Below are 18,557 nucleotides of genomic sequence, written 5' to 3'. Positions count from 1 at the left end.
TCGGAACTTCCTTCTCAATATGGACGGTCTGGATCTGGACTTCCTTCTTGTCTCCTTTGTGAACTTCCCTCTGGATTTCAATTTATTTAGGTTTTGACTATTTTACGAATTCCTTTATCCTTTTCCAACTTTTTCCTCCAAGCTTTGGGAATAATACTAATATCCTCCCTTGGGGCTGCAATTGGAACGCGCCACCACTAACTAGGTACAACAGAGTGTATACTTGGTGCAGCCGATTGACATGCGCATCCAAGTAGGTGCTACGGTTAAACCGCGCAACCAAAAAGTGCTGTGGGGCGTCGATCGGAACGCGCTCGCCACTGATGTAAACAAAATTTCCCCTATAGGAATGGTAAATCAATCATACAGATGCAATATCTGTTCAAAGACACAAACTTGTATCAGTGCTTTGACTTCCTTAATTTTCATATTAACTTACATGTGATCATTGATTTGATTTATAAGATATATATATTAATTTACTTCTTTCATATTTATTTTTTGTCTTCTTATAATATATTCTATTGTTTTTCATCTTTCCAATTTCCTTTGTTCTTATTTATAGTTATTCATATATATTATGCCAATTCTTAACCTTGCACGCCTGGTGCTGCCATCTCTATTCGTCTTTGGCAAACTATTCACATTACTTGGTCCTATTGGGTACGTAACAGATTACATGGTTTTGATTTATCTTTTTCAGCCCACATTAACCCCTTTTCCCTTTTTTAAATACAGTACATTTTCCTTTCTGGTCCCTTTATTGACTAATTTTTCAGCCTACATTCCTCTTTTTCCCCATTTTAAAAACATTTTCTTCCTTGGTCCCTTTATTGGCAAGATATTTTCCCTAAACAAAACATTCAACAATTGTCTATTTGGTGCAGCTTAGAGGAAGAAAAGAACAAGCGCTTTCTACCTTACCTTCCCTCCACGACTTGAGCGTTGAGAGTAGGTTGCAACAATGCGATCTTTTTTACTTTGCTTCATACGAAATTTAATGTATCCCTTTTGAATGGTAGAAATATTTTTAGTGGAGTGAAAAAATTAACTGTAGTCCTTTTTCATTTTCCTTTTTTTTGGTCCTTTTTTCCCTTTAAATCTGGTCTCTATAAAAAGTTTTGGCGCTAATCAATGGGAACGCCCCCGGTTTGGCCGCCCCTGCAGCTTAATGTCAATGTACTACACACAATAGCCAACCTCCGTGGCGATGCGGTTAGCACAGCGCGCAACGATGTAAGGGGTCCCGGGTTCGAATCCCGGTCTGGGCGTTCTTTGTGAGTGTCTCTTCATCAATATTATAATCACTCACATATCACATCACGTTTTCTCATCATCACGATTAGCCAAACTTGGCAGTAAAATAAACCGATTCAATCAATTAATTGCTCAACTACATACAATATTAGCGCCCGTTATTGGAAACTGAGGAGGCTTTCAGACGGAAGCGACATGTGCCACTTGGAAACTAGCCTTCACAAATAAATTAACTTTTTCGTACCAAAGTGACCCGACAAGCTGCACGCGTCACTCGGACTGGTTGGTTTTCTTACAGGCTTGCATCGTGTCGCCTCTGTCTGTTTGGTCGTGCATTAGTGGTGAATGCTTATTACAGGGAGCCTTCATTCAGACCGAAGCAACAAGACATGTGGCGCTTGGAAGCGAGCCCTCACTCCTCAGTAATCAATCCAATCATAGACCAATATCCAATCTTTCGAACCGAAGTGGCACGCAAGCTGCTACTGTCGCTCGGACTTGTCCGTTTTCACAATTGCATGTCCTGTCGCGTCCGACTGTTATTCACACATGCAAAGTGCGGAAAAAATGGCACGTAGTCCACAGATTAGTATTTCTTTAAGCTTCTTAACAGTGTATTGAAAAGCAATGGCGCTGAGCAACAATCAATCCTTGGACATGGGCGTCCGGAAGGGGGGGCAAGGGGGGGCCGTGGCCCCCCCTGGAAAACGAAAGTCAACCAAAAATTACATATTTCACACATATAATTTAATTTCAGCCACAATAATGTGTGTTAATTATTGCACGAACATGATAAATTCAAATTTAAGCAATGTTTTTTGAAGGATGAACACTATTATTGGGGAAAATATGCCATGTTGGCCCCCCCCTGGAAAAAAATACCTTCCTTGCCCCTCCCTGGAAAAAATCCTGCGGACGCCCATGTCCTTGGATACATAAATAAGAAATGAAAAAGTAATCCGGCATGTTGCAACTGGCTATCTAGTAATAAAAAAAAATTGGGCCTGTCCGGGATTTGAACCCGGGACCTCTCGCACCCAAAGCGAGAATCATACCCCTAGACCAACAGGCCGTCACACGTAATAAACTCAGGATACACTATTCTACGTGGTAAATGTAGGAATGTCACTAAAATTGTAAAATTATAATTTTTCTCTGCTGTAAGCACATTCAAGTTAATTTGAGTAAATTACATAGATAGAGACCATTGACCTACATTTAGCAATTTGTATGGAATTAAAAATAATAATTGTCGATTGAAATTAGTAACTAAAAAATAAAACTGATATATATTTCTGGGTACAAATCAGCCTCTGAAATATATATATACGTATATATATATCTCGTTTTCATTTGCGGAATAAAATAATATTGCTGTAATTCGATTTGAGACAAGTAGTGGTCAGCTGTAGACTGGATATCGTAATGGGGAACAGATGGCCGTTTGACGACATTTTTTTTATTTCGTTCTTCATACAGGGGAGCTGTGATTAAAGGGAAATTGAATAAGTACGTTTCTGTCGCTTGCTTATTATTAGGGTCATGGACGCGAATAAAGGAAACCGAGTATGCATATTTGCCTCTGATGATGAGCGAGATTGCGTGTTCAGTCAAGGAGTCGGTTGAAATTGATCAACTGGTGCAGAAGAATGTAAACCTCGAATGATTGATAAGTGCTTGCGTCAATTCGTTACAGGTAGATAATAGATATATATTTTTTGTGAACGTAGATACTGTGATGTTAATGGTGGTTTTGGGCTGAATTTTGGTATAGTGTAGTGATTTGAAAGTTTCGGTAGGTGCTGAATAGAAAATCTACCTGTTTGATTCTCAGAAAGTTTGCTTATTTATTCATAGTTACATTTCATAATAGGATTAAATCAGTTAAAGGCTATACAATAGAGCATTGTAGTTGTAAATATTAATAGGTCCCCAATTCTGTTTTAAAATAAAATGTCAAGCGTATTACGGCAAAGTGTGACAGGATGAGAAGACAGGTACGAGAATCGAACCCCAGACTTCCTGCTTGACAATAACAGACCGTAAACATGCAGCTACTGGGAACTCTGACACATTTGTGACTGGACTGCTTTGTTTTAGACAGTTCGTTATATCAGAGACACATTAAAATCGGATATTTTGTATTTTGCTTGGTTCGTACTTACCAATTGTGTATTGTGGAACATAGTTCAAGGTGCCATTATGCTTTTTACACGAAAACAAACACAATTTTTCACATAGAGAGTAGTTTTTGTTATTCCCTTTTTCGCTTCCATAACATACAATATGGCGGGCAGAGGTTGACTATCGTTGTAGGTATGCAGTGTTTCCAACCTTCTTCACCGAAAAATACCTACTATCGTGTTTGTCATGTGTGCAAATTGTACATTATGCACGGGTAGCTGACTGATAACCCCACGAACCATTCACGGATAGCCCCACGAACCATTTCCGATAAGGTTAGTTTTGGTTAGGTTAGGCAAGCATAGTTTTAAAAAAAAGGGTTGGAAACACTGACAGGGGGTTACGTCATCAAACGTATGCAGCATCCGGTTCACGTAGCGAAAGCAATGGCACTTGTGCGTCAGTGAGATATTTCTCTTGAAAAATACATGATTTCCCGATCAAATAGATTCCACGATGAAAGAAAATACCTCGACAAACGGAAACCTTAGAGAAACTCATTTCCGTAAGTAGTTTCTTCTGTAAAAATGAAGAAATGTGTCTCCGATCTAACGAACTGTTACCTGTTTTAGATTTATTTTACTTTGTCTTTTGTGCCACTTTTGGCTAATTTGCGAAGATGGGAATGAGTGATGACATGAGGAAATTGATGAATGGACACTCACAAACATCCATGGGCCGGGATTCGAACCTGGGACCCCTGGCATCATAGCGCAATGTGCTAACCAATCCGCCATGGGCGCCAGCTGGACTTCTTTGTGCACCCAACAAAGTGCTCTGGCAATGATATAGCATAGAAAATATGAGGTAATCAATTTTCTCGTTAAGGTGAAATACAATCAAATTATCAAATCATCTGCTGAATTCTACAAATAACCAAGGAAACATCTGTTTAGTGCTTCAGATCAGATATTACATGATCAGAAGCATTTAGGGACATTCCTTTAATGCTAATTGCCCTAAACCTGACACACCTAACCTAACCTAACCTAACCTAACCTGTCTAACCTAAAAATGAAATAATTTAGAGATGTAATACCCCTTCGCACCTCATGTCACATGATGTAGCAGTAGCAGCAGCAGCCCATGTCTAAGACAACAGTAAACAAATGGCTGCTAGCAAACAAATAAGCACATAGGAGTACACAGAAGGGAAAGTTGAAAATAATGTAAATCACTATACCTCTCAAGAATCAAACCATATAAAAGGTGTGTGTGTGTGTGTGTGTACACCACAATTAGTTTAGACTTAAACAATCAAAATTTGGACTGAGATCTTTGTAAAAGATTCTGTGGGTAACAGTTTCATACATCGGAGACACATTTCTTCAATTTTACACAAGAAACTACTTACGGAAATGAGTTTCTCCAAGGTTTACAACCTTCGTCGATATATATTCTTCCTAAAACTTCATCGTACAATGCAGCAGAACAATAAATAATCACTTTTCATGTAATAATATTGCGCATTTTGTGAAAATCGACAACATCATACCGTTGTTTCCAAGATGTACCTGCAGATGGCTCTAGCGTCGGAAGTCACGCGATCTCGCTAGTGGAATCAGGGTTTCCAAACGTGCATTTTTTCTTCTTCGAGAAACGTGCGGTTTTTTGTCGAGAAAGGAAAATGGTTTTTCGATGAATTTAGGGGTGAAATGGGTGCTAATGGAACCTAACCTAACCTCGTGTGAATGGTTCGTGGGGCTACCCATGGATGGTTTTTGGGGCTAACGTCAGTGGTTTGTGGGGCTACCCGTGGATGGTTTTTGGGGCTAACGAACAATGTTTCATCGAAATGTACAATTTCCAGACGTGATCCCCGGTTTTTTACAACTTTCATGCACAATAGAGTTGGAAACATTGATATTCGAAAACAAAAGATGCGTTACCATTCGCAAAGCAAGCGATATCGCACCGTGACGTGCTTTCCGTAGCATTAAGGAAAATGGTTTATTTTAGCAGAAAAAGTGTTTTTTTTTCGTGCAAAAAGCATATTGGCACCTTCCACTATGTTCCGCAATACATAATTGGTAAGTACTAACCACGAGAAAGACAAAATATCCGATTTAAATGTGTCTCCGATGTATGAAACTGTTAATGATTCTGTGATAATGATATATGACTAATAATGAGGAAGGTCTCAAAGTGTATGTAAGGGACTAAAATCATGCGAGGAGGTAACCAGTTAGATATGGTGGCCTTTACGTTCCCACATCTGTTTTTATCTTTTTTGTTGTATGTATGTATTGCTTGCATTGTAGAATTATTATGCTTATAGTTTACTGTTGTTACAAGCATTTAAACACACTTTTCAATGTAGCATTTCAGAAGAACACACACTCACTCCCTTCATTATTATAAGAATGGGATTACTGTAACACAAAACAAAGAGAAGGAGTTATACAATGAATCTTATCATTAATGTTTCGTTGTTGGAACCTAACAACTGAACTGTGATCTTACCAAATTTCAATCATGGATCCCAAACACCATCAGCCAGTTCAAAATCTTTGTCTTTTGCACAAAGCTCTTTTCTGTTGGATTATATTTCAAAGGTGGTGGCTTACCTCACTTGTGAAAAATATAACTCCATAGTGAGTCTATTTTGCCATTCTTCTTATTTAATTTCTTCCAGTGTGCTTCTGCAACAAGCCTCCAACACTTTTAAATCAAAGTCTCTTGTTACTCTTTTTAAAACCTTTCACTTTTTAATCATATACTTCACTTTGTTGTGTGTTCGTGCCATTCTTATTCCCATTTTTCTTTGTTTGTCCAACATAATTTTGCAAACCTGAACAAATTGGTTTGTGATGTTTGGACAGGTTCACGTTCTCAAGACTTGTTGCAATGCAACACAATGTAATATTTTTCACACAAACATAACCAATATTACATGAAAGGTTGCAATTAATTTATGCACTTGCCTAATATGTGTGAACATAATGTATCCACCTACTTATAAATGGAACTTTCTACCTCACTGAGTAAACATATTCAGTGTTGCACTCATGACGTTGCTGCAAAAACTTTCTGGCTTGAGAGTCCTGGTATAGCTACTGTTGTTTCTTTTTTTGTTTTGTTATTCACCCTCCATGTGACAATGTAGAAAAAGCGATGTTAACCAAATACAAACAAAAATTATAATGGCAAATAGAATTATATTTTCAGAGTTTGTTATTAAACTCTGCACATGCAGATTTTTTATCATATTCTCTGATTTGTCTAAATTCTGAGTTTATGATATTATTGGCAACAACCATGAAGGTCGTAATTCGAAACCTTATGTTAATTAAAAAAATGAACATTTACACGGTTTTAAATTACCATTATTTGGAGGGGGTAATATTATCATGTTACTATAGAGAGTTCTCTATTAGGGGCCACAGATAAAATTCTGAAATAAATCAAAATATAAACAAAGAATTAGCCAACAAATTGTTAAGGCATATAGCTATATATTTTTTTTACTTTTTTACCAGACACAATAATTGACCTCTCATTACAAAACCTTACAGATTTTACATATATGAAAAGCACAAATGATTCAGCATTTATCAAGTCTGTCATCATAAATTGCATGTTGGGAGGTATCAGCTGATTAAATAGAATTGGCTGTGTGTGCCAATTTTTGTAACGTTCAGCCTGCAGACAGACACCAAGCTGAGCAAGAGAGAGATGAAAAAGCATAGAAACACAAGTTCGAAAGTCTGAGAAGAAGCTAAAAATATGAAACATGCTTTATCACTGACGTAAAGGGATCATGACCCTGTTGGGACATATGCTCGAAGTGTCTAAGTTGCATCAGGATACGCTGGCATGATTCCAGAATTAAAAGCTATATAGGAAACAGAAGCCAGTGTTCGGTCTTAGTTTGGTGTTGCCAGTGCAAACGATAAGCACAGCAGTACCTTTTGTATTGTTTTCAATAGTCAGCAACAATGGTAAGTACGATGCAATTTTTTTTTTTTTTATGTAAGAATTGGTGGTGTGTCATGTTTATTGAAGAGATAATAAGAGACTTGGGAGCCAAATGTTACGACCCACCCACATATTTTTCATTTTCCAATTTTGTAGCTAAGCATGTCGAGTGCACATCTTACAATCTTGCTTCTGGGTTAAAACTTGGGCATGGATATTCCACATTTATGTAGATGATGTGCCAAAATACTTTTTAACTTTTCTTTTTAAATAATAAAGAAAAGAGGTTAAGTATGGGCACGGGGGCATAATTCAGAACACTGTTTTTTTAGGTACTAAAATTACCAGTTTATACTGAAATATTCCTGTCATTACATAATGGACATTTAATTCTTGATGAAGCAAATATTCTGTTGACACCTGCAACAATACTTTTCAGAGATTATCTATCAGTATAATAGTATTGTATCAATCTTCTGCCAAATTATGACTTCTTTTAAAAAGATGTGAAGGACATTTAACTTTGTGATAGTAGTGTAATCAAATTATTTCAACCAGTCTTATTAAGTGATATTTGATTCTTAATTCTCTGTAGAATTATGGGATCAGGTTACACCTAGTAACACATGTTTGTAATGCCCATGCATACATTTGCAATGGCTGAAGTTCAGAAGGAAAGTATAAAGTTGGTCAGTATATTAAAATGTGATCTAAATAATGCACCACAATCGACAATAAAGAATACAGATGGCCTTGTACGTAGTTAATAAATGACAGTATTATTTTCTGTAAGGAAGTTATGTATTTTCTAACAACACTAGAGGTTCTAGGTTGGTGCTGAATAGATTCCATAACTGAAAGTATACAGGTGGTTTAAAAAATTCTGGAAATATCTGAGATTTTTATTTCCCATGTGAAGCACTAGCACATAGTCATAATATATCATGTTAATATATTCCAATTCTACAATGCCTTCTGCTTTTCCTATGCCAACACAATTACAGTGAACTTCGCTGGTTATTTATTTCACTAGCTGTGTTTGTGCAATAAATATATAAAGGTGTCAACAACAACTAAATTGAAACCTTATGAAAGCAAGCCTAGTGGCTGAATGCATTAGTGGTCAACTTTCATTCTTGCCACCAAAGTTCCTAGGTTCATATACCAGATAGGGTATGGGTGTTCTTCGCGAATGTCCCTTCGTCAATTTCATCTAATCATTCATTCTCATTGTCACAGCTGAAAGTGGCACAAAAGTGACACTCAGTGAAATTAAATGCAATGAAGGATAAGATAAAACATCTTTCTTTGCAGTTGGTTGAGGCTGTGAGGTCAGTGTATGTGAGGCCAGTGGCCATGACATCAGTGGACGAAGTGAAAGCAATATGGAAGGTAGCAGATGCGGTGTGCTTCGATGTTGATTCCACAATCATTCAAGATGAAGGAGTTGACGAGCTGGCCAAGTTCTGCGGCAAGGGCGATGAAGTTAGCAAATTGTAAGTTCCTTTACTATTAATTTTCTTTCTTTAGTTATTGTATTTTTGGGCATTGGTGTAGTACTTGTGCATAATATTCATGTTTAAAAATGAAACTAATTCCTGATATGAATAGCGCAATATGAACAGAATTGTTGTCAACTTAGCTAGACTGAGGAATTGGTGTTGTGCTGAAACATCAATATATAGTTGAGATTATAAATAGGCCTATAGATGCATTTTGGCTGTGAATTAACAGAGAGTAAGAAATCTGATGAAAGCTCTGTGATTATGAACCTGAGGATATTTTAAGATAAAATGGTTTCAGAAAACATTTACGGAGGAAGTTTGCTTTTTTAAAAAAATACAAACACATCTTTGGCAGCTGTTGGGGTGAAGTTTTTTAAATTTTTCTACCCATTCGAAAAACTGCTTTTATATTCCAAGATATGAAAAATTACATATGCTTAGATTTCCTTCTAGAGCATTGACATGAATTTTCGTGTAGTTTGCTTTCGCTGTTATCTACATATATTCTCAATAGTTTAATAGACTTACGTAATCGCAAAACTGATGGCTGCCAAAGGTCCAGTCGAGCCTTAAAAACCAAAACTAGCCACTGCCTTTGTGTCTACATGCATTGAGAGGTTTCTCCACATTCTACTTAACGCAAATCCTGGGAAATGTCACATCATCAATTTCATCTAATCATTATTCCTTCTCACTGTTCCGATTAGCCAGAAACGACAGAAAAATGCCATAAAATAAGAAAAAATACAAATATGCAAATTAGCTGTATTGTATTGTTTCTATCCTGCTTATGCATGTAGACACACACACACACACACACACACACACACACACACTTTTTATACATATATGAATGCTGTTGAAATTAATGTGAAACTAAAGGCTAATATCCCCCAGCATTTTCATTTGAATATCACTAATTGTGTGCAACTATTCACAGTATTAATTATTTTTTGATACAAAAATCTGGACAAGTGTTAGCAAGAATTGAATTGGTAATATAAGTTGCATCATTTCCAAAATGAAAAACAGTTTTATTATGTAAAAATGAGAGGCTGTTATGTGATGAATCACCACTTAATTTTTTACAATTTTTTTTATTTATTTATTTATAGGACAAGGGAAGCAATGAAGGGTAACATGGATTTCCGTTCCGCTCTTGCCATAAGACTTAACATAATCAGGCCACGATTGGACCAAGTCAGGGCATTCATTCAGGAGCACCCTCCACAATTGACACCAGGAATCAGGTGAGCTTGGGTTTAAATTTCCATTTTCTCATGTTAATACTTGTACAGTGGAACCTCAATTTTACGTTTTTTAAGGGACCAAGCTGAAGAAACTTAAAATGCGGGAAAATGTAAAACCGAGGAAAATTTTATTGAATTTTGGCATGTTGGGACCGTGAGGATTGAATGTATAATGCGGAATAATGTAAAATCCAGGAACGTAATATCGGGGTTCTACTGTATTAAGTTCCCGTCAATTTATTCATACTAATATTGATAAATTGGAACAGTTTAAATATATTGATTGATTGATTTGCTTTATTTTATTTTATTTCACCTTTTTGTGCCACTTTTGGTTAATTTGCGAAGATGGGGATGAGTGATGATGTGATGAAATTGATGAATGGACACTCACAAACATCCATGCCCAGGCCAGGATTCGAACCTGGGACCCCTGGCAGTTTAAAGTTATTATTTATGCAAACATAAAACATATAAAATGATACTTCAATGTTGGCATGTCAGTCCATACCAAACTACTCTTGTATTAATTCATTTTTGCAGCAGCAGTTGCAATATATTTAAGGTGTAAATCTCCAACCCTGAGACCTTATGTAAGCAAACCGTCTCAACGATTCGATGTATCACTCCGCGTCGGCTGATTTATGACCGCCAACGGAAAACACGGAGACCTTCCCGCATGCATAGAACTCGCCATGTTGAAAGTGGCACTACTTCCTTGCTGTTCACATGATTATTTTTAGAAAATAACCAGAAAATAACCAATGTTATAAAATATCATTATGTACACAAATCTCTAAGCTCATTGATAGTTACAATGCATATTCCTACAAAATGTTCACACTTATCTTGCCTTGCCATGTCACAAAGTTATTTTACGAGTGCACTATATTTGGTGGAACAAAACTCATTATTAGGATGCTTGTCAGAGTTTCCAACTGCAATAAATTTACAAACTTGCTTTGTCTTGTTTTGATCATCATCATCAATATATTTATTGGATTTACAGCATTGCATATGGCTGTTTATACCCATTATTTATTTTATTTACATAAGAGACAATTTACATAAAATCTACAAACAAATTTCAAATACACTCCTATCTATATCAAACCTTAGAAATCTACATTACCATGTTATATCATTTTGTCTAAAAAAATGCAAGTATTTTTTAAAAATATATTCAATTCGCATGCAAGAAAGAAACCAAATGTATGGGAAATGATTACTGGTGCAAAGAGTTAACCATAAAGGTGAAGCAATAAGTACAAAAGAAAGAGCATTGGGTTTAAAGTGAGACGTCATTTGCGGCAGCGTATTCCATACTACAAATTGGCCGTTGTTTTACCTTATGTAATGAATCCTGTAACAACGCTGGATTTTCGTGTAGATTATTTTACTTCTATGAGTTTGCAATGCTTTCTGCATGCACGGTTTTGTTTCAGAAGGTGTCAGGGTTGGTTATTTGAACCTTAGAGACGTTGCTTTTGCCACGTGATTTGCTGCATAATTTTTATACCTCATTGATGGTTCTGGTATATGTGTGATCAATTTCAATGATGAAATGCGTTTGAGTCGGGGTTGGATCGGTGCTTGGATCCCACTTAAATCTGTAGGTCTGGTCCTGAGTAGCCTGTATTTGCATAAAGTGGATTTATGATACCAGGCTAGTCACACTAGGGTTCACCAGTTCATATCCTGGCCTGGGCATTCTTTAGGAGTTTCCTTTTCATCATCTCATCATTCATCCTTATTTTTGCAATTAGCCAAAAGTAGCAGAAAAAAAAACTCTACAGCTGCTGACCAAGGCAGTTTTTTAAATCTACACTAAAAACATGTTACACATGACATTCCCACCCTATATCAGGGTCATCCTCAGACCGAGGACAAGACAATCACTTTTTTTAAGTTTAGTTTAGTTATCGATCTGAGGAAAACCTTGATGTAAGGTGGAAAAGTCATGTGTGAAGTGTTTTTACTTTATAATATAACTGACTTGGCCAGCAGCTGTAGTTTTTTTAACATGGAAATAAGGGTTAATAGTGTAACCATTGGGACATTTTCCAAGGCAGAAAAACGAAGTAAAATAAACTAAACCAACCAATGCCAGGCCAGTTGTTATTTCTACATCAGAGTGTTCTGTTGTTCTTACATTTTTAGTATTTTCAAGAAGAAAAAAAATGTTCAAGCAGCATGTACAGTGTCATTCGTATCATAGTTACTAATGAAAAATTTGTTTTGTGAATAATAGGAGATTCTCAGATATCAATGTTTTTCATGCGTGCATCACATGATTTTTGCTTACGTCTTATGATTAGGTATGTCTTGTCTATTACACAATTGCCCTTCTAAGAAAATAGTGACCAAGCTTTTTTTTTTTTTTTAATCTGTTGCTAACTACAGCTCTGAAAGAGAACAGTGTGATATTGTTTCATTTTGCGCAATAGTTTGTGAAAGTCTAGATTGAATGGGTAGAGGGATATATTCTTGGCCTTGCATAGGGTCAGAAGGTGGAGACACTGTAAAAGGGGAGGGGGGATATTAACTTAACTGGTTGATACCGGTGATTCCAGGCCTTCATCTGACCCTAGATTTTCATTTCTCAAAAGCTCAATATCGCGGTGCAGAATTAACTAGAAAAAGGAAAGGAAATTGTTGACTTGGAAGATGGCCAGCATTTCAGCCTTATCATAAAAATTCTTCTACAGTTCTTGCGTGCGTTTATCAGTTTCTATTTTCATTAAACACGACACAAGTGTTGATTTTGTAATAGGCTGCTTATCAGAAGGTCTGTTTATGCACAGCTGTTCGATATTTGTGCTCCTTGCTTTCCCAAGAGGAGTGGTGATTTCGTCACAGCATACATTTCTGATAACTTTTTTTTATTGGACCATGCACATGCAAAGGAAGACATAGAACTCAAAAGTTTATTGCATTTATGTGCAGCGAAGAAAACTTTAAAAAAAAAGTTGCTGTGCAATGTGCTTTCACTGGAAACGAACCTGGATCCCCTTGGTTACAAGGCAACAGATTTAGTCACTATACGAAAGAGTCATTGTTCATGAGTGGTTACATGATTTCAACAATGATTCATTTGGAGGGGTATTGAGTGTGCTTGAAGAATTGAAAAAGGGGAGGGGGTGTACAAATATTGGTTTCTTCATTTATAAATATCAATAATATTAACTTAAAATAGTAATTTGGAACTGATCAAGATAATTACCAGAATAATAATAATCACTTTCATTAAAGATACATTTTGCAGCCTGTTGAGCCATAATAACAAGACAATTGAAAATCACTGTGTATGAACCAGAGGAACATAACTCCAAAAATGTAAAAAAAGTAAAGTGCTCCCCTGTGCTTTGCACCATGCCATGAAGGCGAATATGGGGTGTGGAGTTAGGGCCCCACACTTTCTTCATCATGGCCAAAGTTGGGGGTTATGTGATCAGCACCACACTCCTGGCTGCCTTAACCCTCCAGAGTTTCCTCCAGGTACCCACTTTATACAATGCTGGATGGATGCCAGAACCGCTTGAATAGGTGGAAAAAATCACGGTTCTTCCCCGCCAGTGATCGTAAACAGGTCTCTCGCTTGGTAGTCAGACACCATAACGACTGAGCTGCCGCTGCTCAAAAGGAGCCAAAAATGTAGTGTTCGGTTTATTTAATGTATCCTCACTTTGAAGAGTTGTATTTGAAGTTGGAGTGACTTATCTCTATTTCTTCTCCTCAGTGGTAATGTGGAAACATGTAGCTCTAATTTATTATTTTAAATTAATTTAATTTTTTAATTTTCTTGAGATATGTTGCTTTTCAAAGTGAGTAAATACATTAAAGAATCTGATGAAATAATCATTAAACCAATGCAGACAATTGACTTTTATCTTCTTGAGATGCTTCTTATAATCAATTATTAATCAGGAAATATTTCTTGTTGCCACATTTCACAAAAAATAATTACAACATTTGCGTCGGTAGTAACATTCCAATTAACAGTATTTGTACTTTGTTTCCAGGGACCTGATAGAAGCTTTGCAGCAGAGGGATGTCCCAATTTATCTTATCTCTGGTGGCTTCAGAGGATTAATCGGACCCATTGCCAAGGAGCTGAACATCCCACTGCAAAACATATTTGCCAACAGGCTCAAGTTTTACTTCAATGGTGAGCATATTGTATTTTGTTTTTTGACATAGCTTTTAAATCTTTTTTGGGGGGTGGGGGTAATTATGTCAGTGAGGAAGAAAGATGATGGGATGAGAGAGATGTCTGTGCCTTTGCCAGAATTTAAAAATCCTGAACCTTCCAAGGTGAGATCGTGAATCATACATTCAATGTGCTCTCTTGATTGATTGAGTTGGTGTTTTAAGTACACTTTGTGCGCAGTAAGGCCAATCGGGACTGGATCTACAGTTTAAAGTGGGGTCCGAGCCATTATGTGCCTCCACCTCCATCGAACCCAGGACCCCTTGATTACAAGGCGATGATGCTACCACTGCGTCATCAGACACACCCCAATGTGCTCTGTTACTGAGGTAGCTGATGGTGAATATAAAAGCAGTTCATAAATGTAGTTATTATGTACAGAATGATTCCAAATGTTATAGAACAGTTACCATTTTACTGTTGATAAAACTCACTTTGAAAATTTAAGTATACCTCTGTCCCGGCCCTGATACATAAGTCCACTCTGTACCCAGATAAGCTAATAACAAATAGGCCTACAGTTTAAAGTTGAATCCGAACACTGTGCAACATGCTTTCACCAAGGATCGAACCTGGGACCTTTTGATTACAAGGCAACAGCATTTACAGTTGTGCCTGCATTAATATTTGTGAATGTCAATGGAAATGTTTGTAACCTCTGATATTTACAGGTGATTACGCTGGCTTCGATGAAACAGAACCAACATCCATGAGTGGTGGAAAGGGGGAGGTCATCAGGGCACTGAAGGAGAGCTTTGGATTTTCCAATGTCGTTCTCATTGGAGACGGAATGACCGACCTTGAATCATGTCCACCAGCTAATGCATTCATCGGTAAGTGTAAAAACTGTCAATTCTCATCTTTTACCTTACCCTCACCGTGATGCAAATGTGGTATGGCTCTGAAATGTTACACAGTTGTAGGTTGGTATATCAAGAAAAAAACATGCCTTTATATTTCATGCTGCTTTTTCTTTTTTCTGCTCTCCAGTGATATTGCAATGATGAGGATGAATGATGAAACACACAACAAAAGCCCCAGATCAAGGACAGGATTTGAATCCTGGTAATAAGCTTCTCAGTCATCCTATCAGTGCACTTAGCCACCACTTAATAGGGTGCATAAAAAGGGTTTCTAGTGATTGAAAAAATCTAATGCAGAAATAAAACTTGTGAATATATTGTTAGATTTAATTCAATCCACAAGGGAAGATTTGTTCTTATAAAAAATTCCAGCCGTGTGTTGACATTACACACTGTTGGAATTATAGTAGTCATGATCACTGTGTGACCCCCAAGTTGAGTTTTCTGAGAATATATTGGGGAATTTTTACACAGTTTTAGGGAAGAGGGTATCTACAACCATTTTTGTCCATTCTAAGATCAAGAAAGTGCAGAGTCGTAGCTTTCTCTCCTGTATAACTATTCTTTGCATCAATTTAACTCATCCATTATTTACTACTTTCACCTTTAAAAGTAGATATACATTATGTTGCATTTTCTTCTTGCAGGATTTGGTGGAAATGTTGTGAGGCAGGAAGTCAGATCGAAGGCCAAGTGGTACGTAACAGATTTCCAGGAGCTTGTAGATGCTCTGTGATAAACCAAATTTCCAAAAAAGACAATAAAATCATACCAGTGTAGAAATAGCTTTATGCAGTATTTCTTAACCTATTTTGAAGCTATAACTCCTAACTTCATCTTAATGACAGCAGCATGCATGTATCTTTAAGGTCAGCAACAAAGAGATGATTTTAGAATATGTAACAAGTCACAAAAGGAAGTGATAACATGCGTTGCATTAAATCTTAATTATCATCCAGTGTAAAAGCTCTCAAATCGAGGCATTAGCAGTTTTTTTCTTTTTCTAATGAATATTTCGAGCACATAAGTGCAGTATTTTTTTTGTAAAAAAAAAATGTATGGTTTTTGTCCATGTTGCAGTCATTACAGATATAGCTCAACAATATAAGGTAAAATATTTAAAAAAATATATAATACTCCATTAATGATGCAAATTGCAGGTGAAAACTTTTGTGGCATAGACTGTTACGTATGAAGAATGATTTGTATTTGACTACAACATGGATGGACAAAAATTTTTCCTACATGACTTTCTGACTTGATATTTTATGCCAAATTTAATCTTTGAGATAGAAAGCTTATATACCATAATGGAACAAAGTTGTGATCAAATACAGAGTAAGACTCGTCATATGTTTCTATTCCATATTGTATGCAACGTGTCAAATATTTTGGGACAAAATTTAGTGTAATTTTTACAATGTACAGGAAGCTTTGTCACGAAAAGTTTCTTTAAAAAATGTGATAAGTCAGTCTTTCCAGGTATGAACAATCAAAGGGTGAAATATTTGCTCTTTGGTATACTTTCATCATAATCTTTACTGTGTTTTACATTGTGAAAATTTATGTAAACTGCAGAGTTGGTTTTTGAAATACAATGTAACATTGCTAATGCTCCTGTGATGTCAGTGCCAAAGTAAATGATTCAGTGGTGGTACACCAATTAATATTGTGATTAAGTAGATTGTAGAAAACACATATGATAAGGGGAGAATAATTTGATAAAATGTTACTGTATTAGTTCCTTGTAATTTGCAATATGTTTCCATATCAAATTCAATTACATGTATGTACTCTTGATGGTAGATATATGGTTTTTCCTGGCACCAGATTCAAATTATGCATTATTTTACTGTTATTCATAGTATTGGTAATTAGTTCATCATAGGAATTTTATGCTATACATTAAGTTTTGAAACTTTATGCATTATGCTTACCTCTCAAAGGCATAATAAAATACGAAATTTTGTTGTTGGAGTATTTAAAAGTTCTACGTACTAAATACTTGTTGCATATATGTATATATTTTTAAGTCAATGTCAATAATATTGTATTTTTCTATCAACAATTGTATTGTGAGAAAAATAAAACATGTAAAACTTATTATCTGAAATTGTAAAAAAGAAGAAAAAAGACCAAAATTGAATAGTAAATATTTTGTTGTAATATATTCAATACACTGATATTGTGTTTTATATTATTTGTAAAACAAGGTACATTTCAATAATAAAATGCTAAAGTGCCTTCTAGTGCCTTTTGTAAATTCTTCAAATTAGAAATATTTCAGGTACTGCCTAATTGCAAATTTTAACTTGCAAGAATGTATGGATTGTTGATTATTTGTAATAAAATATTTCTGAGATAGTATAAATATACTGAATGAATTGTGCAATAAGCAAGTTTAATAAACTTGACTGGGAAGGTTTAAAACTTTTTAATGTGAGCTAAAGAATAACAAAGTTTCAAAGCTTTTGCTCAACTTTACTGGACCCCATGTTTTCTCTGAAGTTCAATTTTGCACGAAAGAGCAAATGTAGGAAATTACTTACAGTCTACACACCTGCCAGCAACAATCTAGTTTCTAACTTCTTAAAATATGTTAAGTGTAGTTCCTAATTGTAATTATCATGATACACTTCCACCTATTTTTTTTTACATAGCGACTTTTGTTGATTATCACAGTCATGTTAGTGTAGTCACTGGAAAGTAGTCTGTAGCTTTTAGCTTGATGTGAAATTACTCTGAATATGTTTGTATTCATTTCAATCATTGTATGTGTTTCAAAATTATATGTATGTAATACATAAAATAGAATTTTGTCCTTTCACATGCATTTCCATGTGGAGTATTATAGTTGTATCACAATGGCTACCCAAAGAAAGAGTATTTGTGTGTTTTTTTGTGGTCAGCCACAGGCAGATGTTATTTTTGCTACTTGTTTTTAATTTGTGCCTCATGTTCAAGATGTCACAATTATTTATTATTAAATAAATTCTTTTTTATGTTATGTCTAGTTTATTATTTCACACAGTACCTTATTTCTTGGTGTAATGTTTTTGTTTTTAATGGTTATAGCTCATTGTCATCACTTCATTTTCAATATATATTGTACCGTGACGTCGGGTAAGGTACGGGATCGAGTCATGCCGGGACGTAGCTCAGATAAATACGATAGGTCTTGTTGACTTAGCTAACCACCTCTACCCTTAAGGAAGCTGATGAAGGATTGTTGGGAGCCTGTGGTGTTGAACGCTACTCACCCCTTGCTGTAGGTCTGGCCCTCGGCTTCTGGAGTCGGCGACGGTTGCACGGTGACAGGTGCCCGCTGGAGAGATCGAAGGTGGCGATAAGAGACGGCAGGCAATTCGGC

General features: G+C 36.1%; 1 protein-coding gene and 1 non-coding gene across 3 annotated transcripts; one reads left to right on the top strand and one right to left on the bottom strand.

The window, feature by feature from the left end:
• Positions 1 to 2,257: 2,257 nt before the first annotated feature.
• On the bottom strand, positions 2,258 to 2,329 carry TRNAP-UGG (transfer RNA proline (anticodon UGG)). Its single transcript has one exon. It is a non-coding gene; the product is annotated as a tRNA-Pro (tRNA).
• Positions 2,330 to 2,933: 604 nt separating this feature from the next.
• aay (phosphoserine phosphatase) lies at positions 2,934 to 18,194 on the top strand. 2 transcript variants are annotated; one of them, XM_083128424.1, is made up of 6 exons: positions 2,934 to 2,953; positions 8,674 to 8,855; positions 9,980 to 10,114; positions 14,137 to 14,282; positions 14,996 to 15,157; positions 15,835 to 18,194. In XM_083128424.1, exons 2-6 carry the CDS (start codon positions 8,716 to 8,718, stop codon positions 15,921 to 15,923), a joined length of 672 nt encoding a protein of 223 aa, XP_082984550.1. In that variant the 5' UTR covers positions 2,934 to 2,953; positions 8,674 to 8,715; the 3' UTR covers positions 15,924 to 18,194. The 2 variants fall into 2 exon arrangements, with proteins under 2 accessions (XP_082984550.1, XP_082984549.1); XM_083128423.1 differs by lacking the exon at positions 2,934 to 2,953 and adding an exon at positions 7,225 to 7,382.
• The last annotated feature ends 363 nt before the right edge of the window (positions 18,195 to 18,557 follow it).

This window comes from Lepisma saccharinum, chromosome 9, assembly GCF_977018435.1.
Source record: "Lepisma saccharinum chromosome 9, izLepSacc3.1, whole genome shotgun sequence".
Lineage (NCBI taxonomy): Eukaryota > Metazoa > Arthropoda > Insecta > Zygentoma > Lepismatidae > Lepisma > Lepisma saccharinum.
This window is presented reverse-complemented; position numbering and strand designations above follow the sequence as displayed.

What these genes read in the sequence shown, in the direction of transcription:
- aay (XM_083128423.1), top strand. An exon ending in GGCGATGAAGTTAGCAAATT is followed by an intron (nt 8,856 to 9,979) that starts GTAAGTTCCTTT and finishes ATTTATTTATAG; the next exon opens with GACAAGGGAAGCAATGAAGG. An exon ending in ACCAGCTAATGCATTCATCG is followed by an intron (nt 15,158 to 15,834) that starts GTAAGTGTAAAA and finishes TTCTTCTTGCAG; the next exon opens with GATTTGGTGGAAATGTTGTG.